This window comes from Dunckerocampus dactyliophorus, chromosome 3 (genome assembly GCF_027744805.1).
Source record: "Dunckerocampus dactyliophorus isolate RoL2022-P2 chromosome 3, RoL_Ddac_1.1, whole genome shotgun sequence".
Taxonomy (NCBI): Eukaryota; Metazoa; Chordata; class Actinopteri; order Syngnathiformes; family Syngnathidae; genus Dunckerocampus; species Dunckerocampus dactyliophorus.
Window position 1 is genome coordinate 20,271,123 of NC_072821.1, and position 25,122 is coordinate 20,296,244.

The 25,122-nt window shown below is 40.4% G+C and overlaps 1 protein-coding gene across 2 annotated transcripts in view; it reads right to left on the minus strand.

Annotated features, from left to right (window-relative positions):
* Window positions 1-3,198: 3,198 nt before the first annotated feature.
* The window catches only part of gpc6a (glypican 6a), a 166,389-nt gene continuing 144,465 nt past the window's right edge, over window positions 3,199-25,122 (minus strand). For both annotated transcript variants that reach the window (XM_054769775.1, XM_054769774.1), the window contains 3 exons: window positions 11,073-11,203; window positions 9,828-10,003; window positions 3,199-6,736 (listed from right to left, as the gene is read on the minus strand). In XM_054769775.1, the coding sequence (XP_054625750.1) occupies window positions 6,519-6,736; window positions 9,828-10,003; window positions 11,073-11,203 (525 nt within the window). In that variant the 3' untranslated portion in view covers window positions 3,199-6,518. The remainder of the gene's footprint in view (window positions 6,737-9,827; window positions 10,004-11,072; window positions 11,204-25,122) is intronic.

Consider the following 25,122-nt stretch of genomic DNA (forward strand, 5'->3'; position numbering starts at 1 on the left):
AAAAATCAAAGATGGAAATTTGTGACGTTCTGCAGGACAGGAGCGAGCGTCCACTGTCCTGCGCTCTTATTTGGCGGGCTGTGCCTTCTCCGGGGAGGAAGAGGCAGCCACTTCATGCCTGGTGGCCGCGCAGCTGCGGTCAATTAACATTTGTGGCAGATAAAAGACCAGCGCCATCATTGTTGTTATTGATATTACTACTTTCCTCACCGGAGCTGTTACCTAGATTTACCTACCTGTTTATGTGTCAACGGAACGTTTTCCCCTATGTCTCTTGGTTTTGCTCCAGTCTTTTTGTGAATACATGTTAATATGTGTGCGCACAAATTCAAAATGGCCGCCAACCTGTCTATAGTGGCCACCTGTCTATAGCGGCCGCCTGTCTATAGCGGCCATTTTTGCCATTTCCTTTCAGTGGCCGCTATAGACAGGTTTGACTGTAGGTAAAATTTGCTTAAATATGAATATTTGTCACTTATTGATTAATATCTATTTGAAAAACCGAGATCGAATGAAGCCGTGAAATTCAATCCGCAATGTGGGGAGGGATAACTTTATAATTTTTTCTATCTACATTTCTATATTAAATCAATATTTAATCAATGAGAAGCTACCAAGCTGTCCTCATTACGTCCATGCACCCCATGAACAACAATGGCCGTCAAGGCTTGAAACCAGCACTGATTCAAAAGGAAGTGAGAAATGGGATTCATTTGCACAGAATGTGCCCAGCTTAAGAAGAAGCTTATTTTATTTAAAATATATCAGAGACAAGATTGCTGAAGTGGCTGAGGTCAAAGATTTGATCTATTGCTACTAGCCACAATTTTCTTCAAACATTCAGAGAATATTTCTCTTTTTTAAAGCAAGAAAAGTCTAATCTTTTTTATCCTGCATGCTTAGAGTTATTAAATATCATGTGGAATCAGCAATCTTTGTGGAGGCACAGTTTTGTACCTAGAACAGCAAAGCCAACAGCAAGTGTAATACATGCAGCGCAATGGTATCAGCGAGATTCATACATTATAGCAATCAAATTAATCGGATTTATTATGTATTGTGTAAAAGTAAGACAGGAACTGTTATGTTTCGCAGGACAGGAGCGAGCTCTTCCTGTCCTGCGCTTTTGTTTTGGCGAGCTGTACTTCCTGCGAGGTGGCGGAGACAGCTCCTTCACGCCCGGTGGCCGGACAGCTGCGGCCAATTGTCATTTGCGGCAGTTAAAAGGCCAGGCCGGCGCTGGTTCATTGCCATTGTCTTTGTTATCCATGCTTCTCGTCTCCAAGTCAGTGCTGTCACTTGAACTATTTACTTACCTGGACTACCTGCACTTTTTGTCACAGGCTTTTCTCTGTCGCTTTTTGTTTGTTCCTGTTTTACACTATTAAAGAACCTTTATTTTTGCACTCCATTGCCTCGTCTCTGCACACTGGAGGTCAACCTTCTGACAGCTCCAACCTAACGTAACAGAATAAACCAGCCAAACCTGACCACCGCAGAGACAGTGCACTGTAGCATTGCGGAGATGGCCGCTTGCTGCGAGCGTATGCTGCAGGTATACAAGGCACTTGGCGGGTTCAAGGAGCGCCTCCAGGAGCTAAGGACCAGCGTCGCTCTCAGCCAGGCGACCGGATGCAAGGCCCACCTCCAGCCCCTTCTCCACTCTTCTGTAGACGTCTGGGATCAATCCCTTGAGGGGTGGGGGGGCTATGGTCGGCTGTGCGCCCCCAGCCGCACAACCGCTGCTGTAGCCGGCCGCAGGGACAACAGTTCTCCTTAGCGAGGTCAGGTCACCTCCGGTGCCCGCTAACCTTCAACTCAAGGCCGAGGTTGGATCACCGTCGGCTATGTTTCCACCTTCGGCCGAGAGCAAGCCTTCGTCCGCCGCGGCTCCTCCTCCTCCTCTGGCTGAGAGCAAGCCTTCGTCCGCCACGGCTCCTTCTCCTCCTCCCGCCGAGAACAAGCCGTCGACTGCCGCGGCTCCTTCTCCTCCTCCCACCGAGAGCAAGCCGTCGCTCTCCGCAGCCCGTCCGTTGGTCGGGAGCAAGCCATCACGCAAACCCGGCCGCCCCCGACTGCGTAGCCGCAGACCCGGCCACTCCACTCGTCTCCCACGGAGTTTGGTCTGCCACTGTCGTCGGCTGCAACATCGCGCAACCCAGCGTCACGGCACCTTCTCGCCGGCGGTGGGGATACCGGTCCGGTTTCGCCGTTCGTCCCGTGGTGGGGGGCGTGCAAGCCCGGCGACCCTCCGCCGATCCTCCCTCCACCCACCCTGGATTTCGTAGACCTTCTGAATGTCTGGCATCCGTTCCGTGGGGGGGAGGTACTGTTATGTTTCACAGGACAGGAGCGAGCTCTTCCTGTCCTGTGCCTTTATTTTGGCGAGCTGTACTTCCTGCGTGGTGGCGGAGACAGCCGCTTCACGCCTGGTGGTCGGACAGCTGCAGGCAATTGTCATTTGCTGTAGTTAAAAGGCTAGTGCCGTCGTACGTGCGGCGCTGGTTCATTGCCATTGTCTTTGTTATCCATGCTTCTTGTCTCCAGGTCAGTGCTGTCACTTGAACTATTCACTTACTTACTTGAGGTTGTGCACCGAACAAATATTCACATTAGCATTCGGTAACGTCATCAAACCTTACCTTTATGCATTCTCACATAGTATCAGCATTTGGGACCAAATATGAGGTGAAAGAAAAATGGGAAAAACACACTATAGTCTGTGTAGCAGGGAGAAAGTTTGCACACAATGGTGTGTTCAAGGACCGTTGAAGTGGGACGGGTCGCCACTCGCAACAAAAAACATAAACATGCAAAAACGTGGGGTTTCTAACTGTATATTATTTGAACAAATAAATGGCCCATATTTCCAAAGTTGTTATTATTATTTACAAATGTATAATTTTAAAGTGTATTTCTTTTAACATTGCGCCTGAACGCCGCCCGGTTCGCCCTGTGGTTGGGGACCCCTGCACTATAGGATTTTATGCATGTGGGTAAAATGATCCAGGAAAATAGCCTAGTTGTTATTTATATTGTTCATATTATATTATTTATACTTCTCCAATGTCCTCCAAAATTCAAAGACAAAGACGACACATGGACATCCGTACATTGTGCTGAAATACAAATATAGACAATAATGAGAACGTAGCCACATTTCATTTCATTTTTTTAATAAAATGTTTAGTATTCATTTTCTGTAACAAAAGCCAATGAGCTATCCATTCAATTCTTTTAAAAAATGGTAAGGCATGTCCGCTTGTATCAACAACTTCAGTTCCAAAACATTTAAAACAGCGTCAGTTGACGGCTGTGAAAATCATCATCTGCTCCTTGGTCATCTGATTTTGCAAATGACAACAGTACCACGCTCACAGCATGTGTTTAAGCAAAAGTGCGTTCAACGGTTTACATCAAAATGAAGAGAACCTTGCATAACACATTTAACTTGAAACATTCTGTAAAAAACCTACAAACCTCAATCACGGGTGGTACATTTTTCTTTTTTTCACTTTTCAAATGCCAAAGAGACTAAAGGAGAAAAAAGCCTCACAACAAATTAAGTTAAGCACTGAAGCATCTCCGACACTGATACTGTATGTGTGACCATGGTCTGATAGCTTGTCAGGGGAGAACACACAAGGCAAAGGAAAAGGGCAAACATCCTTCTCAACATAATGAGAGTGTTGTTTACCGATGCAAGCTCTTTGGAGAAATTGGACCAGCTTGAGAAAGTGTCTGTGTATTTGCTTCACTGTATTTCAGGGACAACAGTAAAGACCTATCTTATTCTCATTCAGCCAGAACTGCTTTTGCAGACACATATCTTGCCTGGGCTCTTAGTAGCGCAGTCAACCTTTGCACAACCACAGATGCTCACACGCACAGCTGTTAATGCAGTAAAGCTGAAATCATCTGAGGCCAGATTTGATTACATTACTAAATGATTAAATCAAAGTCACACCCCTGCGCTGTATTTTTACTCTTTTTCATAGTTGATTAACTTAAACTAGATATTGCGGTTTACTTGACAAATGTGTATGAAAACTGACATGTGCTGTCACTGAACTAAAATGCCAAAGGCAGAAAAGAATTAAGCGATGTCTAATTAAGGATTATACAGGTGGTCCTCGGTTTCCGATGTTCCGTGGTTACAAAGATGCTCCCATGACTCAATTAAAAACATAATTTTGGTCCTTAAACACAAGACTCACTCGAGTAGTTACTCTATAGCACATGTGGCGTAAGATTACACTATGTGCAGCAACACTGAGGAAAGACAACATTGTTTATTACTTAACTTCCGCACTTCGTTATGTCTCCAAAGCGTAAAGCACGCAGTGCGCTGAAGAAAAGTAAAGCCATCACCATGGAAGTAAAAATGAACACCATAAATATCTCAGAGAGAGGGAAACACCCACCAATATTGGCCGCACTTTTGGTTTCAACATTCGACTGTTGCGACCATCATTAAAGATAAAAATCGTATTGTAATTTCTACCCAGACGTTGTAAGGATGACGAGGAGGTGGTCAATCTGAAAGAGACAGTAATAGCTAAGCAGCGTATGCTCAGAATATGGAGATGGAAAGGTTGCTCGTGAAGACCAGAATCAACGCTTCTCCTGCAGCTTCGACTTCCGCCTCCCTTACGACTAAAATTCGACAACTTGAGGACCACCTGTACATTTCTCAACAATTTGCGCATTATGTCCCCAGCCATGCAATGTTCTGCTCATCCATTCCTGTATGGCTCACACTATTGGACTGTTTCACCCTGGGGGGTCTTGTCACTGATTCAATTGCACCATGGTGAGTTTGCTGGGAAGCTGCTGGTCACCTCCTGCTAACACACTTTCTGCAGAGAGTGAGGCGACAGAATTCATTTGCTTCTCTGTCTGTCTGCAGTGCAAGCTTTTTTTGTTGAGCTCTCTCTGGTAAGCCATATGGTCCAACAGAAATACTTTTAATCAGCTGCAAATGTTGTCCCTATGGATAGCCACTCAAATATTGACTCATTGGATAGGACAACAGGAGCACCACATTGCTGTTGCGCTTGTCGTTTGTGTTTAAGAACTTTTTAAGGACAACGGCTGTGAGGGAAAGTGCTTTTCCTCTCTGGTGTGCAGCATAAAGAGAGGAGTAATGTTCCATGCTTGCTACATGAAACGTGTAATCTCTTTGAGATGCTCACAGCAGCTGTTAATTTGCTAGCGGAGGGCTATACTGTAGAGACAGTCTCCACTGAGGAAAGACACTGACTTTTCAGGTATTCATCTCCAAACACACTGTCCTGGTTGGTGATTTGCCACCTTAGATCATCCCTGCAACATATCTAGAAGTCGGCTTTTTGTTGCCAAATATCACATAAATGACATTTTGGCACATGAATCTGTCCCTGACCCATGAGATCTATGTCACGTTAGAGGTCAGTCATGTAAGACACAGACACAGGAGTCTTTGTAGTGACCTTCGTGCTTTAATTACTAACCCATCCTCCAACCTCTGCACTTGGATTCATTTCTAATGGCTGGCTTTCTTAGAATGCAGATATCTTGCAAAGGCCGTAACTCCTGACATGATTTATGTTTGGAGGCTGTGACCTGATGGCTAAGCAAATAAATGTGTCGGCTTTCTAAAAGAGGCAGTTAATGGGATACATTGTGTGAAGGAAATGAAACAATGATCCCAGACTATTAGAATGGCTTGCTGCTGTTTGTTGTTTCAGGTGATAAATGCGCTTAAACAAACAATACATGAAATTAATCTTTAACCAAACCAATAACATTACATTGCTGCACAAGCCAATGAAATACGTAACTGTTGTAAAAGGTACAGCGTGATCATCATTTAAATGATCTGAAAATAGATATATTCAGATTCATTTTTTGTAGTTCTGAAACATAGCAAGCTAACAAAATGTATCTGTGCAAAAAAGTGCAGTGAGTCTATTTTGGAGAGCAGATGTGCACGTATAAAATGGTAAAAGGAAAGCTGTCGCCGGAATTCAAAGTAATATGACTGAATAGAAACTCAAATCCGACTTTGAAATCCAAAACTGCATTGAAAAAAATATATATATATTTGAGCTTTATTTCCTTGCATGCACACAGTAAGCCTTTTGTTCTTCTCTCTCAAAAGACAAACAGGATAAACTCAACATTGTCACAAAGTTGTTGTACAAAGGAAAGTTAAACACATCCCGCCGTGATCTGGGAAATCATTGGTTGAACCGTTACAAGGTGAATTGTCACCAGTAATAGTTTAAAAAATGCACTCCGAAACAATGAGAAACACCGCCATTTTTGTTCCAAGAGGTGAAAGTGTTGTCAGCAACCACGCTTTGGGGGATGACTAGGATGCACCACAGTTCTCACTCTTCAGTCTTAGCACACAGTCAGTCAGTGCTTTCTCAAAGCGTTGTTTCCACAAACTTCTACAGGTCCAGTGAGGGAGCAGCTGTAGAACATACTGTACGCAGCAGTATAGAAGTCAGTGAGCAGCCAGCTCGAGTGTATTATCTCCATCTGGGCTGTATTGCAATGAATGTCACTATGACGGTGGTCACCATCAATAGTAGTGACGGTCTGTGGGAGAGCGTCTTGCCTGCTGCTGCTGTGTGTTCATCACTTCTGTCCGCTCCAATCACAGGAGCTTCAGATCCCACAAGAACAGCTTCCGTAGTGCAACCGTCAGAGCAGCCACTGCCGCTTCCAGAAGTGCTGCCCTCGTCACCTGCATGGACAAAAGAAGACCAGGCTCTCACATGGGTAATCAAAAAAAAACAGTGGCTTCTATATTATAATTACGAACCCAGCTTCTAATGTGACAACAACAATTAGTAACAACAAATGGACAATATTATTCTGTTGTAAATCCATCCAAATTATATGTTTTATATGCTGTGAGTGGGAGTTGAAAATTGTGTGTCTCTCTACAACGCTTATATTTCATTTATAACCCCTCATAAACAAACACACATCATAGTAATACCAAAACATATATTGACTCAACTGTGTGTGTGTGTGTGTGTGTGTGTGACCATGTAATGCACTGTGAACTCACACAGTCTCACTAAACTGAAACAGTCTCATGGCATCCTTTGTAGGGTTTGGGCTTTTTAAAACAAAGATAATCACACTCAGTTTGTAGCGGTCGCTTTATGAGAAGGGAAACAGCTGTTGTTGCAGCCCTACAACAACAATCATTGTTAAAAGGGCTGTATGCAACAAGTTCCTTCAGATGCCAACATTCAAGCACTAAATGCCGCCTCTTCCTGCTGTATGCTACGTCGATGTAACACACACTGCATGTTTGTAGTCAGCAAATTATAGCAATTTGGCAAAGTTTAGCTACTAAGGTTAACTATCATTGAATGTATAGCCTATCACAACCACGCAATGACTCCAAATTGTCGGCTGCTTCTCTGAGGCTGATTTTGTGTATGTGTACGCCACATGTGTCAAACTCGTGCCCTGGAGGGCCGAGACGCTGCAGGTTTTCTCTCCAACCAGTTTCTTCAGCAGGTGATTTAATTGATGAGCTCCTTCCCTCAAACTGAAGGTGTTGATCATTAAAATCACCTGCTTTAGTGACTGGCTGGAAAGAAAACCTGCAGTGTCTCGGCCCTCCATGGCACGAGTTTGACACCCCTGGTGTACGCGCTACAGACAAGTCGTTGAATTAATTCATTTATATAGCGCCAAATCACAACAATAGTTATCTCATGGCACGTGAAGGTCACGCTCATAAATGAAAACAGATAACCAACTGAAACCCCACATGAGCAAGCACTTGGTGACAGAGGCAAGGAAAAACCTTGAACAGAACCCAGGCTGTGCGGGGCGGCCGTCTGTCTCGACCGGTTGGGTTGAGATAGACAAATAGAGTACAGGGATAGATAGTAGGTCAAGCCAGATAAGAGAGTCTTTATCTGGTCCAGTGAACATAGGGGGTGTCTCTGATACATATCAGCGTATCAGGGGTCAGCTCTAACTACATGCTTTAGCAAAAAGGTAAAGTGGGTTTGAGAGAGAGGGTGTCAGTGTCGGGGAGATGGTTCCATAACAGAAAAGCATAATTACTAAAGGCAACCTGCCATTCTACTTCTAAAAATTCTAGGAGTGGCAAGTAAATTCTGGGACACAGCTGTGAGTGACAGCCATAAAGGTCAGTTATTTGATTCAGGCCAAATGAAAATCTGTGGCCATTTTTATGTACTTTAATTCCTAATTGTAAAAAATGCCCATTTTACTGTACTTTAAAACACTATTGGTAACATACACTGGAATAGGTCACAATGCACCTTCACGCTTACAGTTAGCCCAGAACTCTGCACCACGGCTTTTAACAGGAACCAAATAAAAGTAATTCTTGCCTCCCTGCAATGGCTTCCTGTTAGTTTTAAAATTGTTTTTTTTTTATTTTATTGTTTGTTTTTAAAGGTTTAATTGGACTGGCCCAATAGTAAATCATGGACCTCATCAAAATTCACACGCCAGCGCGAGCACTGAGATCTGAGGGCCAGCTCCAACTGGTGGTGCCAAAGATGAGACTAAAGACCAAAGTAAACTGGGCCTTTTCTGTGGTCAGCTCCAAATTGCAGAACCTTCTGCCCCCTCGTCAAAACGGCACCCACAGTCGACTGTTTCGATGGTCTTCTTAAAACTTTAATTCGCTGGCTTTTAACGTGCTGTGAGTCGTGTGGTCCTGTGTGGTTTTTTATTGTTGGCTTTTACTGACTTGTTTTTACTTATTTTAGTGTTAGTGTAAATTTACTTTATTTTAATTTATCTCTTTGTAAATTGTTCATATTTTATTTACTAGTGTTTAGCCTCTAAATTTGAACTTTTAGTTATTAATTATTGTTTTTTTATAATACTGTGTACCACTTTGGAAACTTTGTCTTTGCTTATAAAGTGTGCTATAGACATGAAGTGGACTAGATTGGAACATATGCTAGCTGGGAGTGGTGTTGTTAGATTTTTTTTTTTAAATGTCATTTGGAGGGTGTTGTATACAGTCTCTTTAATTATTCGCAGACTAAAAATACTGTAAACATGTAAAACTGGGTTAAATGAATCCAAAGACCAGGGCCCATAACCAAGCAGAGAACTGCTTAAGTTGGTCTGTATGCCTGCGGCCATTAACAACCAATTCCAAATTCAGTGCTCCTGCACTTAAGGTGTCCGAGGTTAAACGAATAGCAAAAGAAAAAGAAAAAAGTAATTGTTGAAAAACATCCCCAAAACCCGAGTTAAGGCTCCAGATACATTTAGAGGTAGTAGAGACTTATTGAATTAGTCTGTGTGAATCTCAGAATTAAACAGGAAGGATTCACAGGGGAGCTGCAGTCTATACTGTATATTCTGTAGCAATTAGTCCTCTACAGTAAATGCACATCTCATGTTTGTGTGACACAACTGCTTATTACTGTAACCATGACAACCGAGCCATAACATTTCTTACCAAGATTTTCTTATATAAACAAACAACATGCATTACCTTTGTCACTATGACAACAGCTGTCTGTTAACCAAATGATGCCAGTCTTGCTTTATTGTAAAATTGCTGATTCTTCGGAGTTGCTGATGATGAGTTACTACCTGGAAAAACAGCTGAGATCTTCCTTCAGAGGCGATGGCTCATATTTCTGCAGTGGTGGTATTTTGTGCACGGGTTTATGAGCTTAATGGTTGTGTGTGCATGGTTTATCATTTCAAAACCAGCATAAACCTCAAACAGGGAGAATATATTTTCCTCCTCTTTACTCATGTATATATATAAAATATGATATATACAGGTATATTCTCATTGAAAAACTCACTGGAGTCTTGGAAGTAGATATCATTTCCGTTGTATGCATTTTTCAGCTTATTGGTCATCACTCGCAGAGCCATTATTTGCTGTCGAATTAATGTGTCGGGCCGAGTGATGTCCAGGTTCACCTCTGGGTTGTTCACCTGGTTGGTTAGTCCCTCTTTCACCACCTCTGGAAAATATCTGGAAAAAATAACACCCAACACATTTAGTATTATGTGATAAATGCGGCATTGCATGTTTAACATGATGGTGTGTTGATTGTTTGAAAAAATCTTATAAATACATCTGCGTCAGGGTTTTCTAAAGAACTTGCATCCCATTTTAAAGATGGGTCCAGTAATATAAAATATTATCATACGAACAGAAGAAATAATATATGTCATTTGTGTTCTGTTCAAAATATTTTGCATCTAACATCAACAGCTAATGCATAACAAATAACGTATTACTAAATCTGCATCTGTGGCACTGCAATGCTCTCTCTTGAATAATAAAATGGCTCTGATAGATCTACTCTTGATCCTGGTGAGTGAGGTCACCCATTTGTAACTGAATTTTGACAGAATAATTTGCTGCAAAATGCATTCACTGATGACAGTCACATAATGAACAACCTGTCAAAGGCAACAGCGGATGTGATGAGAAACAGATCTGCAGTAGTTACTATCCGGATCATGTCATTTTGTTTTGTTCATGTGTTGTTTTGCGTTTATAAAATATATGTAAAGTACACCTTGTTAGTGATGAAGAAAAAGGAGATGCAGATCATTTAATTACACGCTCCTCACATCGTGACTGTTAATGTGTTTTATTGTCGCTAAGCAATCGATTTACCTTCCAGATTTAGAGTGGTGCTTAAAAACAGTGCTGGCACAAGCAAGCGAATTAACATCTTTTATTACACCATCTGGCAATTTTGTTATTTGCAGGTTGGGGGCAAAGGATGGGGTGGTATAATTCATAGTCCTCTTTCTCTGGCTTTCCGTCAAAGGAAGCAGCCAGACCAATCTTCTGCACAGCTCAGTGAAAGTCTCCACACTGCAGTGGTGATAAGTGAAAAGTCCGCACTCCCCTGGGTATTACAATCTTAGAGCTTATAGAAGTTCTCCATATAAGCACTACCCATTCTGCTTCCAGAGTGAGCGTTAATCTAGTAACACAGGGTGGTTACTTTAATCCTTGACAAAGTATGATAGCGAGACATCTGACCTACTTTATTGTGGTTGTAAAGAGTCCCACAAGTCCTCACCTGGCCTTGGTGTGGCTGTTCCAACACTGTTCCTCGTCAGACTCTGTCAGCTTGCCCTCGGCACAGACATCGTCCGGTAAATTGGACCAGAACCTCTTGGACACCTTCAACTTCTCTTTGATGTCAATCACCTGCCGCAGGCCAAAACAGACCACAGAAATACATTAACATGATTTTTAGGGTGAGAAGGTGTTTTCGGGGAAATTTTAAGGCTGAGAATAAGGTGGATTTAGTTTGTTTGAATTGCTGTACATCAAAAAAAACAATCATAGAAGAAATCTGGATGAACAAGTGTGCCTTTACCAAATAATAATTAGGGATGTCCCAATCCACATTTTTTTGGCTTCTGATCCGATATGATTTTTTGTGCAGTCTTGCCAATCCAATTGGATCCGGTGCTGATCCTTTGTTGTTGTTTTTTTTTTTTTAATAATAAGCTTTTGTTACTGACATGAATTTGTATATTCTTATAAAAATAACTCTTCAAAGCATTAAAAATAATGCAACCAAAGTATTGCTGAATTGACTTTATTGCACAGAATGACCAACAAAATTTTTTGTTTTTTTTTATAACAAACCAACAAAACCATCCTTACTCCAATAAAAGTCCATCCAATAAAAGATAAAATTGTAAAAAATGGGCATGCAAAATACTTTTAGGGTAGGACTAATCATTTGACATGGTTATAGATCAATTTGTGGTGTGATTTTGAATATGTGACTTACAGTATTTCAACACATTAGTAATTTATTGACGGTCCCTAGTATAAACAACCAGCGGTTACAGCAGCATTGGCAGAAGCAGAGGTTTTTCATTCTGGTGGCCAAGGTAAGATCATTACTCACATAGGGGTGCCAATAAGTTGATACCTATAATGTCTAGATGGAGAGTGGGGTGGCTGGAGAGTGACCAAGGGTGGCCACGGCCACCATTGGCCGCCACGTAACTCTGCCATTGTACAGCGGTACTTCCTGTAGGAGCTCCCGGCACCATGACACAGCAGTCCAGGCACAGTGAGGACCTACCGCTGTAGCTACGGAGCCAAATATCCAACGTCCAACTGAAACCAACTTCGCCATGGTACACCGCGGGCATGACAGCATGGTGGTGTTGCCTTTTCTTCTTCTTGCGGGTGCCAGGAGTGATGTGGCAACCAGCTTTAAGATGCATTACCGCACCTACCATGTTGGAGTGTGGCCCAGAGTTACGAACGCTATACGGCAACCGGATCAGCCCGATCTTGTGGCGGAAGCCGATATTATCCGATCTTTAAAATACAGCGGATCGGCAGCTGAAATTGGGACAAACCTAATAATTACTATGATCGGCTTCACTGTCAGATTTATCACACACGTTTCTCTCACCTATTTGCTTTTCGCTCTTCTTGTGTCCTTAATTGCTGCATCGAAGTGTGCAGATGACTGGCAGCTGTGTGCAATCAGGCCTTGCCTATTTAAATACTGGATGCCAAATCTGGACCTGAGACTGTTCGCGCAGTCCGTCTAAGCTTAAGCTTCTACTATCTTGTGGTTTTTGTATTTAAAGGAGGAAAAGGGAAGAGTGTGGTAGATTTCGTCTGCTCGTCGAGCACCGCAATTATTTTTCCACACCTTCACTTTCTAAACCATAGCTTAATTTGCATGCAAATCTGAAAATCAGCTTCCCAGACTTCCTGTACCATTGGATCCATCTCCCCTCTTCTGCTTGACTCAGTAAAGCCTCTCTTTGGTTGTGAATTTATCCATCTGTAACACCATTTAAAATGTTTTATAATAATTTGCATTGGTGTTGACTTGCACTGCACCAGATCGACAGATGATTATCACTTTTTTTGCTATTAACAAGAGCAGACAAACCTCCTGCATCTCGCATTGCTCTTTCCGCTCATAACAGAACCTTTGATAGACCTCTTTATGTCATAAGATTGTGCAGATGTATCCCACACGTGTCCAGTGTTCCCACCTTACTTATTCAGTATTCAAATGGGTATTTGCTGTCCTAAAAGACGTTAAAAGAAATCCCTGTGCACGAGTCATTTTGTAACTGAAAGCTTCGAAAAGACCTGAAAAGTAGTAAATAGTTGGAAATGGTTGCTTTAAGTCACCAAGAGGGATGAAAGTCAACAGATCAAGCAACAAATTCCCTAAGAGTCCCTAAGAGTGTTTGTGCAGTTAACCAATTAATGAACTAAAACAAGATGGTAATATACATACACAAATAGCAGCAAAAAAGCAATAGGCTATAAAAGAATATACAGTATGTAACGTTTAAGTGGCAGAAACCTTCTGTACTTGCATCAGCCTTTTTGTGATTTATAATAATGGCATTAGTAGTAAAGGCATATCTCGTCGTATCTTATCTTATTTATTCATTTAAGAGAGTTTGTGGTTCTTTTTCTTCCCACATCTCTGGTCCACTTGCATGCATATTGTGTTTGTCTTTGATTCATACAAGACAGACGTGAGGTTTCGGCTTGGATATTTGGAATGAGTGTTCACCCCTGACTGCCGCCATCTGGACTCAGCAGGAAGTTTGAGTGGGTGAACAGCAAGCATTCATCACAAACAGACTTGAAGGGTGTTGTTGTCTTTCTGTCTGATATCATGACAAGAGAGTACAGTACACAAGTTTATCGGCTAACCAATCTGAGCAGCTATTACTTCTTTTGTGATTTTTTAGACAGTAATCTCTTGTTTAACACGGTTAATTGGTTCCAAACCATCATAAGTGAATTTACACAAATTAAAAATTTGCATGTTGGCCACACAGTCAGGAGATCGGGAAGATCTGGGTTCCAATCTCCGTTGGGCATCTCTGTGTGAAGTTTGCATGTTCTCCCCGTGCGTGCGTGCGTGGGTTTTCTCCAGGTACTCCGGTTTCCTCCCACATTCCAAAAACATGCATGTTAGGTTAACTGGCGATTCTAAATTGTCCATAGGTATGAATGTGAGAGTGAATGGTTGTTTGTCTATACTGTATGTGCCTTGAGATTGGCTGGCCACCAGTCCACGGTGTACCCCGCCTCTCACCCAAAGTTAGCTGGGATAGCCTCCAGCAACCCTAGTAAGAATAGAGTAACGGGGGTATGCTGGAGTTTATCCCAAGACCAAGGAAATAAAATGAAAACACAAAACATGGTCCAACAAGTACACCAGTACAATCTAATGAGATGAAATACGAGAGTAAGTACTCCCTTCATAAAGGTAAAAGTATTTAAAGTATAGCTGTATTTAATCAGAGCCTTGGAATACAATAGGTGGTCCTAAAATGTAATACACATATTAAATCCCCGGGACACCTTCTAATGCAGGATGTTTCCTAATGAATTTTAACATTAGAGCTCCTCATTTAGTAACCGCTTTTGCTAAATCCCCTTAGCTAGTGTCTTTCATCTTTTCTATTTTAGGACAAGCCTCGGATAAGTCATAATCCTCTCTGGTCAACATTCCAAGAAGAAGATGTTAAGTATGAATGAAATGTGGGAATACTTTTTTTTTCAACAATAGTTCATATGCATTGTGATGTACTGAAAGGCTTCTTTTATTTCAGAAGAGAAGAGAGAAGCATTGAGCATTTCTTTATCCTGTAACTGTCTTACACTGCATAGTTGGCTACTGTGGTCCGAAAGTAAAAAACACATAAATAAATAAAAATGCATGGTACACACATGTGGTTTGGATGACGCAAAAGGGTATAAACTGAATTGACAGGATAATATTACGTAAATATCTGTATGTGAGGAAACTAAAATTTCCCACAAAAATATCATCTGCTGTTTGTTTTTATACTAAAACGTGCAATTTTTTTAACAGTTTAAATGTCAAAAAGAGGCTATAACAGAGAACATACAAAGCCTTTATTTTTAAAATCACAGATATTAAAATTTGCTGATTTCGTAAATTTTCAAACTGCTGTAATCATACATATAGTTAACAATAACTTGTTACCCAAAAACATCATACAGTATTTCTCTATAAGACAGGAGAAATATGATCTTAGAGAAATTTTTAACTTAAAAACTGAGCATTGCTGAAAACCCACAGCATTTCAGTATGCGGAATTACATTATGGAACGGACCGAGCAAGGAACTCAAACTCGAAACTCGAATTGAAAAAACAATACAAGCAGTTTGTTTGCTAAATATAAAGCAGATAAGTCTTGAACTTGCTTTATTATGCTTGCCTTTGTTATATTTCATTTATTATTATATTGATGATTATATTTATTGTCCTGTCATGCTTGTTTTTATTTTTTATTACTTATTTATTATTACACTGATTATTATATGGAATAATATTACATGGAATACAGGAAGTGAATAATATGTACTGCACAAGATGTGGAATGGATGGGGGGTAGGATGAAATAAGCTTTGCTTCATCCTACTCCTTGTGAAATGATTCATGAGATGTTTTCCATTGTAACCTGCATGTAAAATGAAACCAAACCAAACCAAACCATGATAAAAGGCACCGAAGGCTTAAATCTCCACTTCCTTGCGAGCCACTTGACTTTCATCTTAGCCCCGGTGCTGCCGCCTTGATATCAATGGGTAGACAGGGAATCACACCCATGCCGGAAACGTGCTTGAATAAACAAACAGAGCTGCTTGAAAGGTAGCCACTTGTGGCTGCGGTGTAAATTCCACGACATACATATATACATAGCTAGATAGATACTTTATTACTCTCCAAAACATTCACATTTCCACCAGCTCTGCAAAAATGTCATAATTAATTTAATCACAAAATAAAACAACCAAGGCAAGACATGAGTGATAGAAAAGTAAGAATATCAAATACGAACAAATAAATAAACAAATACAGAACAGATCACATCAAATTTGTAGCGCAAAACATATAATAAATAATAACATATAATAATAATACTACATAAGCAGCTAATAAATCCAGTCCTGTCCAGTCCAGTCCTTCCATGACAGGAGTTATGTGATGTTACACATATCGGTATCGGTTGATATCGGAAATGAAAATTGAGAGTTGGACAATATCGGCATATCGGTTATCGGCAAAAACCCCCAATATCGGACATCACTAATTTTAAAATATTTTTTTATATAACACGCACTCACACACTGCTGTAATAACAGCAGAGAGAAGAAGCATGTGACCAATGTTGGCCATTTCTCTATGATTTGATCATGTTAACAATGATCTGAGTCTTTGGTCCATGCAGTGTTCACATTTCAGCGCACAAGAACTAAGTGAACACATTCTCATACATACTTGAGGTGTGCTTCATTACTTTTTAAAATATATTATAGCAAAAAGCAAGTATTATACAAAATATTTAACTGTTTATGATCTGCATCTGCTAGCTGTTCTTGGGTGTGCTAGGATTGGCTTACGTTTTTCCTTGGCTTCATTTCTACATTTTGGTTCAATTTGTTGCGCTTATTACAGTATATTGGATTTCGTGTGCTGGATTTTCTATATTAGCACTACATACAATATAATCCTCAAGAAGAATTATAATCCTATTGCTTTTGTATTTCTAGCAATGATTCCAAGGTGGTGTTCATTTTTTGCAAATGCAACTTTTCCACCATCTGCTTCACAATGCATAGGCGACGGTCTCAAGAGGGGAGTTCTCTCTTTGAATTCTGGCTCCAGGGACATCTGCTTTTTCTTTCATGTTCAGGGGTTTTGAGTGGAGTTTTATTTTCTCTTTTTCATGGAAATGTACTTGATAGGAACTTGATAATGTTGTCACTGACCAGCAACATTATACCTGTACAATCTAATGAGGTCCAATGCTAAAGGTATGTAAAGAAAATTTGATTAAAACCAATCGGTTCAGTTTTGTTTGACACTGTCAGGAAGGTATTCGTTTCGCAAAATGTTTACTTTTGGGGTTGTAACACTAAAATTGTAGCGTAAACCTACACTGCCTACTGAGAGGTGTTCTGTCTTTCGGTTATCATATGGAGCCCAATGAAAGGGACACAATTTTAGAAAATATACGACAACTCCTCCTTTAATTCCTGTTATTAGAATCAAAGCTGGAGAAGGGTCTCCTACTTTTGTTGTAATTCTGTCATTGGAATTATACGGAAAATAACTTCAATGGAGAAATATGAACATTTATTTCAATTTATCATTATTTGTTTTTTTACTTTTCATGATGACCACATGTCACTGATTAAAAGTTTTGTGTTGACATGTTTGGGTTTCTGGAACGGATTAATTGGATGTACATTCGTCTCTTGCTACATCGCGCTTCGAATTTTGCGGCTTCACTCTATCACAATTTTTCAAAATATGTTAATAAATCATCGCTGATTTGTGTACAGCCTATTATTAAAAAATATGTATGTTTAAGCAAATTTTACATATTTTTTTACCTAAATTAAGCATTGTCAAACATAAAAATGGCTAAATGAACGAAAATACAAATATAAAAATGCATTGAAAGACAGTAGGTACTTTACACTGGTCACTAGGTGTCAGTAATGTTGCTGTAATGACCTGTTGGTGTAATGCTGATGTTCTAAATTCAGATGCTCATGAACGCACCTCACTGTTAATGTTATTGGACGAAGTGTTGTTGTGGGAGAGAGAGTGAGGAGGAGTTTTGTGTTGGAATCGAGCACTCCTATTGGCGTTAAGGTTGGCAATAAAACTCTAAAAGAATGTCAGACTCTGTGTGACTCCAAAAGAGCATGATATTACATTAGCCACAGCAAGATGTCCCAGGAGTAAAAAAAAGAAACAACAAGGAACTCTCCCAATGCTAACATGTGTGAGTCTGTTTCATGTGTTGTTTTGTATAACAGTATGTCTACTATATTGAGTAATACAAGTTAAAGGTGACTATAAGGGAGTTATTTTATTTCTATAGTGCTTTAATAATAAAACATTAATTTTTAGAAGGTCATAAACAGTTTTCTATGCTATAGCTACGAAAAATATCCAATTTATAAATAAGTAATGCTACTTCACGGAAATTCACATATCACGGTTTGGTCTGGAACTAATTAACTGCGATAAAGGAGGGATTACTGTATATTGTTCCCTATGGGAATAATTGTTTGTTTTTGTATAATTTGGTTTTAGACCAAATTATAGAACAGATTAACCCCAAAAAACGATGTTCCACTGTACATATAAGGGCCCTGTCACACCTTGAAGATTTAGGCAGCGCATGCAACAAAATTTTTTGGACGACTTAGACGTACTACGACGTACGCCAGCGTATTGGCCAAATTTTTCATACGTTGGCGTAAGGTGGCTAAATCGTCAAGGTGTGACAGGCGTTGGGCGTTGGGCATACAGTATATCGGGAACACCAGCAACACGCTACGCATTCGTTGATATAAGTTGTCTATAAGTTAGAGAAACGTTCTATATAAGTTACTAATATGTCATGTTTACGTCTAACTCGTTATGAATATGCTATGTATACACCCAAAATTGAAAAAAAAAACGTCTGCAGTTCAACGTATGCCATCAAAATGATCACGTCAGAGTAAGGCGTTGGACGTACTGCCCGGCTGAGGTCCCGCCCTCGAGAACCATATACCTCACCGTGATTGGTTCGTTCAGCTCCGCACACGACAAGTGTCATTCATATCAAACTTGCGGGCCACACAAATATTAATCTTTCATATTAAGACAGGGGCCGCAAACTATCGTCACGGGGGCCGATTCTGAGAACCCTGATGTAGGCTGCATACGCTACCACTCATGGATTTGTGACTTTATTAATAAAGTTGATAGAAAATAAAAAAAAGTTGGTTCCATTCCCAGTGTCACAGTGCCCTCTACTGGTCAAGCTGCAAACTTACCTGCAAATGCAAACACGACAGCCTCCATCACCATCTCCCCTCGCCAAGAAGACAGTTCTGTCTCAAGGTATGTTGACGTATCACGACTTGTACGTAACTTACAAATAACGTGTGTGAACGGGTGTCAACCACTGCATAACTTATTGCCCGCGGATGCGGGACGAATGAATCATACGTTGACATACGTGGAAAAGTTTTATGCAGGCACAAAATTTTGGACGACTTAGACGTACTACGATGTATGCCGGCATGCTTCCGCATGCTGTTAACATATACAAAACTTACCTAGAACTTATTCGACGTACAAATTTTTCATATGTTGGCGTAAGCTGGCTAAATCGTCAAGGTGTGACAGGGCCCTAAGCAATGGGCAAGGTATACTGTAGATGCACGGGCCATTAAGGAACATCGCTTGCTGACAGCGACCAATGTTGCAATGCCAAGGGGTAACTGAATGTAAACCTATGGGGAGACAAGTCAGTCCAGGCCAACCAAACAGTATGTAACAGTATATACTGTATATTTATTATGTATTCAGTATTGTTTAGTTCAGTGTTGTCTCCATACACAAATGGAGATTTCAACCCCCAATCTCTTGAGCCCGACATACTAACCTCTAAAACCTAAAAATTACAGAATTTCTTCATCTTTTGTACCCATCTTTGGTCGCAAGCTTTCGAAAGATCTGACTGTAAGATGTACAACCACCATTTTTGAGTTTTGATGGCCAATTAGTTCCACAATTGTGCTGAGACAGGCACAAATCTTCCAGGGAACATTTTCTAAATATGGTTGCCTCAAAATTGAGGAATGACGTGGGTGTTGTTTTCAATTGTACTTACATTTGACATTTTTTTAAACAGAAAAAGTAGGGCTTGCATGTGTGTGTTGTACATATGGCAGACAAGTGAATATGAGTTCCGGTTTTCCGAGATATGTTTCTGATAACCAGAGCTGACGTCTGAAGAACTGGTGAAATGTTGATACTTTGGCTTAGGGGAAGTTTCATGCTATGACAGGGTAGAAGCACGGGTCAAGGTAATATCTGCACAGAGAGATATCTAAGAGCCTGGGGGCCCGAGACTTTCTCAACATTACACTGAGCATATGAAATATGTTTGGAAGTTAACTCTGACATATCCCTGACTCTCAGGGATAAGATCAAAGCGAGTGCTGGACAAAATAGTTTATACATGACCAATTGGAAATTTCATTTTCTTTTGAACATATCTGACATTTTTCTGCAAGTTATTAGGCATAACAAACAACAACATAATGTAAAACAGTAGAATAAATAAAGGGATGGGGTAAAAAGTACACCCATTAATCACAAAATCTATCCCTGGGCAGTTGTAGCAGCTATGGGACTAAAAACATGTAAGGGGTGCATTATATGGTTAGGTAATTAAAATAGAACAATAAAGGAATTAACTGTGTTACATGAGGCAACAAGAGCCTGGAGCCACATCTGTGCACCTTTTATCATAAGGAATAGTTCAATATCAAACAGGAACTTTTGTAGAGGAAAAACCTGCAGGAGCAAGTTGTCACAGAAACGTGGGAAAAATGGATTGTCAGGAGGCACACCAAGACTTTTTTTCTTTTTTTTTTTTTTGCAAAGAAAAAGGTAGCACTGTGAAGTTTGACAGGTGTATGAGAAGGCTGTATTTCCGGTGGAAAGATAACTGCTCTCTGTATTGTCAATGTTGAGTTTGAGGTGGTACACACAAATCCCAGCACTGACACTTTCAAGACTTTTTGTGCCCAATGGGGGAAGGGATGTACAAATGAGTGTTGTCGGAATAGTGGTGATGAGAGATGGGCAGATTTAGTGAAAATGGAAAATGAACATGCCACCATTAGTAATAGCGCAGCAGATAAGTAGAAAAATACTTCAGTTTGTGATACAAGCATGGCATTTGGTGCAAGTGTTCACTAAAGCCTAAAAATCTGGGTGTCCACAAAAAAACTTCATGATGGCCAGCAGTTGTTCAGATTTCTGCCACTTTGAGCACACCATTGTGCAAAAAATCCATCATGATACATAGTTGGAATGATGTGTTTTGGGGTGAAAATGTTAACTGGACATCTGAATGCATTTCCTACTACTAAATTAACCATTTTCCCGCCGTGTCAATTCAGGCGCGGCTGTCTAACTAGATCTTATTTTTTACCAACTTATTGGGATGGGGCTAATAACAGCATTTAGGACAATAAACTTAAACACTGTGACAAGACCTAGTCTTCTATTCCACACAAACTAAAGCTAGGTCCAGCATTAGTTGACACTGAACCCCATGCCAAGTTACACAGCAGTGAAGTCACCATTCACTGTTTAAAAAAAGTATATGAAAATATTAGAGATGCTCCGATAAATCGGCCACAGATTAGTTTCGGCGGATTTCCGTAAAAAACATGTGATCGGCATATGCCGATAAATCACAAAAACTGATCGCCACGTGACTTCACAAATCATGTCATGACAACACAGGGGTGACATGAATGTGCATGTTTGCTGTGTCACGGGGGGGTTGACAACACCCGTATTGAGCTGACAAGGAATGCACTTTGTCCCGTATTACCGCAAGAATCAACACTAGTCTGTAAAACCTCCAATGGTTTCAGTTTGACAGCTTGACGCAAGCCACGCTAGTCGATGCCAGTGTGTTTGATCACTCCCTTGTCAAACCTATTGGTGTTTGACTTCTCTTGCATCTTTCCACACACACTTTGCCTAGCTGTCCGCAGCTAACTAGATAGCTAGAATTATCCGCCTAGCTTCTTGTCTTCAGACTCCAAATGTGAATTTTTACCACAGTGACATTTTGTTTACAAACAAGCAATGCTGTTAGTTTGGAGCTCACTTTTCTCGCACAGGGAAGTGGATATCATGTTACAGGCTACGTACTAACTTTTTCAAGTGTCTATTATACCATATGTCTTGCTCTATAAACACTATTTGTGAGTTCTTGTTTAATGAACATTACCTATTGCCGTGTGGCCGTTAGAATTGTCTAATGGTGGCCCTGGCCAATAGCACTCATCATGTGATCAGTATCAGCTGATCGCACTCACGGAAGATCGGTATTGGAAACGGCAGCATAAAACCCTGATCGGAGCATCCCTATAGTAAATATACATATATATAATTATACATGTATTAGACCACCACCTAAATTGTGTATAGACATAGCCTCAAATTTTCGGACAGAAGAAAAACAGACAATTTTTTCTGTGCCTACTGTATCCGGAAACATAATGTTTAAGGTTTGTGGGGGCCATACTGGACGCCAACTTAGTTTGTAGTATGCTCTATGAAATATTAAACACATCCATTTGACCTTTCCTTGTTGACACTACCATGAGTATGTGCAGCCAAAGCAAAACTGCACAAACAAATGATTAGGGCCATGCGAAACCTTTGATAATAAGTGTAACTGGCTTGAAAAATGGCAGCTATTTTGAAATTTTGAGTGGACACCCAGTCATTTTCAAAAAGTGGTTTATGGAGAAGATATATGTCAATTTCCATGCAGGTATCACCAGGGAAGTATTTTAGTGAAAAAATGCATTTATCTGTTGCACTATGAGGAACACCAGGGTTGAAATTGTGGATATGCTATACATCTTGCCATTTAGGAGTTATTGAGTAGGTGTAATGTGAACTAGAACCCAGCAGAACAAGGATGGAGAAGTTGAGGAGTGCAGCCTAGCAGATAAAAGAAGAATGAAGAGAATGGAAAAGGTGTCTGCTGCCATGCGCCCTCTGAATGGTGAAGTGCTGTTATGCAGCAGTTAAATGTAGAAGGGAAGTCACGAAGGAGTATGCTCGTGTTGGAGGCAGAGGACTGAATTTCCGCTATGAAAAAGAGGGCCTTTGTTTTGCACACTGGAGAACTAATTTTGGAGGAAGTAAACAACATCCTAGGGCAGCGCAACATAAAGATAACAATTTTTTGCTTGGAGGAAACACATACTAATCATTACCAATAAAGTCATCTGAATTTGACGCCACAAGTGTTGAGAACAAGACATATACACAGTTTACTGTATGTTAGGGTGACCAAATGTCCTGTTTTCCCAGGATACGTCCTTTTTTCACATCCTACCATGGCATGTTGGGTTTTTTTTTTTTTTTTTAAGAAAGTGATGAAAATGTCCTGGTTTTGATTGTTTTTTTAAGTGGCATTTGGGCACTCTGCTGCATGTGACGTAATCACTGACAAGCTACCGTGTGGGGCTTTTTAAATTAGTTTTGCCAAAAAGCCGCAAAATGCCAAAGAAAAGCTTGTCGAGTAGAAGTCTTGTAAAATTGAGGACACCGTGCACAACGGTTCAAACGCTTCCTGTGATTTGAGAGGGCACATTTTTTCCCGAAAATGATGATTACATTCCCAAAACTTAACAAGCATTTGACCTCAGGTTCCGGTGTTGTTCTATTTTTGAAAGCATTTTCGTGACGTCTTTTGAAAGTTCTTCATTTGGAATTTGTGTCTTTGGTTATAGATAGTATTTTGTAATAAATACAGATGAGTTAAATGTATTGAGTACCATCCATCCATCCATTCATTTTCTATGCCAATTATGCTCACTGTGGGGGGATATGCTGGAGCCGATCCCAGCTGACTTTAGGCAAGAGGAGGGGTACACCCTGGACTGGTCGCCAGCCAATCGCATGGTACATATAGACAAACAACCTTTCACATTCACATTCATACCTATGGACAATTTAGAGTCTCCATTTTAACCTAAACATTTATATTTTTGGAATGTGGTAGGAAAACGGAGTACCCGAAGAAAAAAAAGGCACGCATGGGGAGAACATCCAAACTCCACACAGAGATGCCCAAACGGAGATTTAGATTATCATTTGATTATTTAATTGCCGGGGCAAGTGTCTTGGTTTTCGGTAATCAAAATATATTCACCCTAATTAAAATGATAAGAAAAGTAAACAACGCATAATGTTCTTGCAAGTTCAGCTGTAGTTTGTCGCTGTATGTAACTTTCCCATTTGAACACTTTCAAACTGTTAATATTAATACTGCACCGCATCCCAGTGCGCAGGGACCTCAAATGAGGATGCTGTTTTTAGCACAGCATATTCATGCTAAACAAACCATGACCTGACTAATATAAGCACAGATGGAAGTTTCAAACACTACTGGTTTCATGTCTTATCCCAAGGGTGAAAATTCCATTTGGGGAAAAGGCTTCACAAACAGATGGCTCTTGTCAAGGTAAAGTTTCAAAAGCAACTTAAGGAAAAGTTGGTTACAGTTTCCCTAAATACAATAAAGACATTGTTAAATTAATTAAACTGAATGTCGAGCTTATGTGCCAACCTGCCACACATGGACAAGACAGACATTATACCACATTGGCAGTTGTGAAAAAATGATGAATTTGACACATATAGGTTGCACAATACTATATAATATAATAATATATAATAATTTATACATATATATATATATATATATATATATATATATATATATATATAACTCTTCCCTCACCCACCCCCCCATCTCCCCTGATAGGGTGGGTGGTCTGTTCATCTCAAGCTTCGGTCCTCTACCAGAGGCCTAGGAGCTTGAGGGTCCTGCGCAGTATCTTAGCTGTTCCTAGGACTGCGCTCTTCTGGACGGAGATGTCTGATATTTCTCCAGGTATCATCAGACATCTCCTTCCAGAAGAGCTCAGTATATATATGTACAGTATATATATATAATATCTCAGACCTGGGCAAAATACGGCTCCCAGGCATTTATCTGTCCGGTTAATAGAGAAGGTGGCTGCTGCCATGCGCCCTCTGAATGGTGAAGTGCTGAAGTGAAGAATAAGCGCAGTAAATATGCATATATGTTTTAATAATGGGCCGTATTCAACCATGAAACAGTGATAACTTATTAATTAATTTTTGAAAAAACCTGATAGTGAGTGGTGAGGGATGACTGTAATTTGTAATTGTGTTATTTGTAATCTGTTATTTAAAGCATCATTGGTAACATATGCCAGCCGGCGGTGGTGTTTTTCTATCTTTTGCTTTAAAACGAATGTAATTTGGAGCGAGTTGCAAACAATCCTTTAAGCCTGACTTCGATGAACTTGTTCAAGCCCAACAGTGACTAACAATCTCTCACTGAACAAGAGAAAATGAAAAAACAGCAAATGAGATGAGCTTGAGGACTTCAAGCACAACGTTTTACAATTTGTATAAAGCTGATTTAATGCAGGT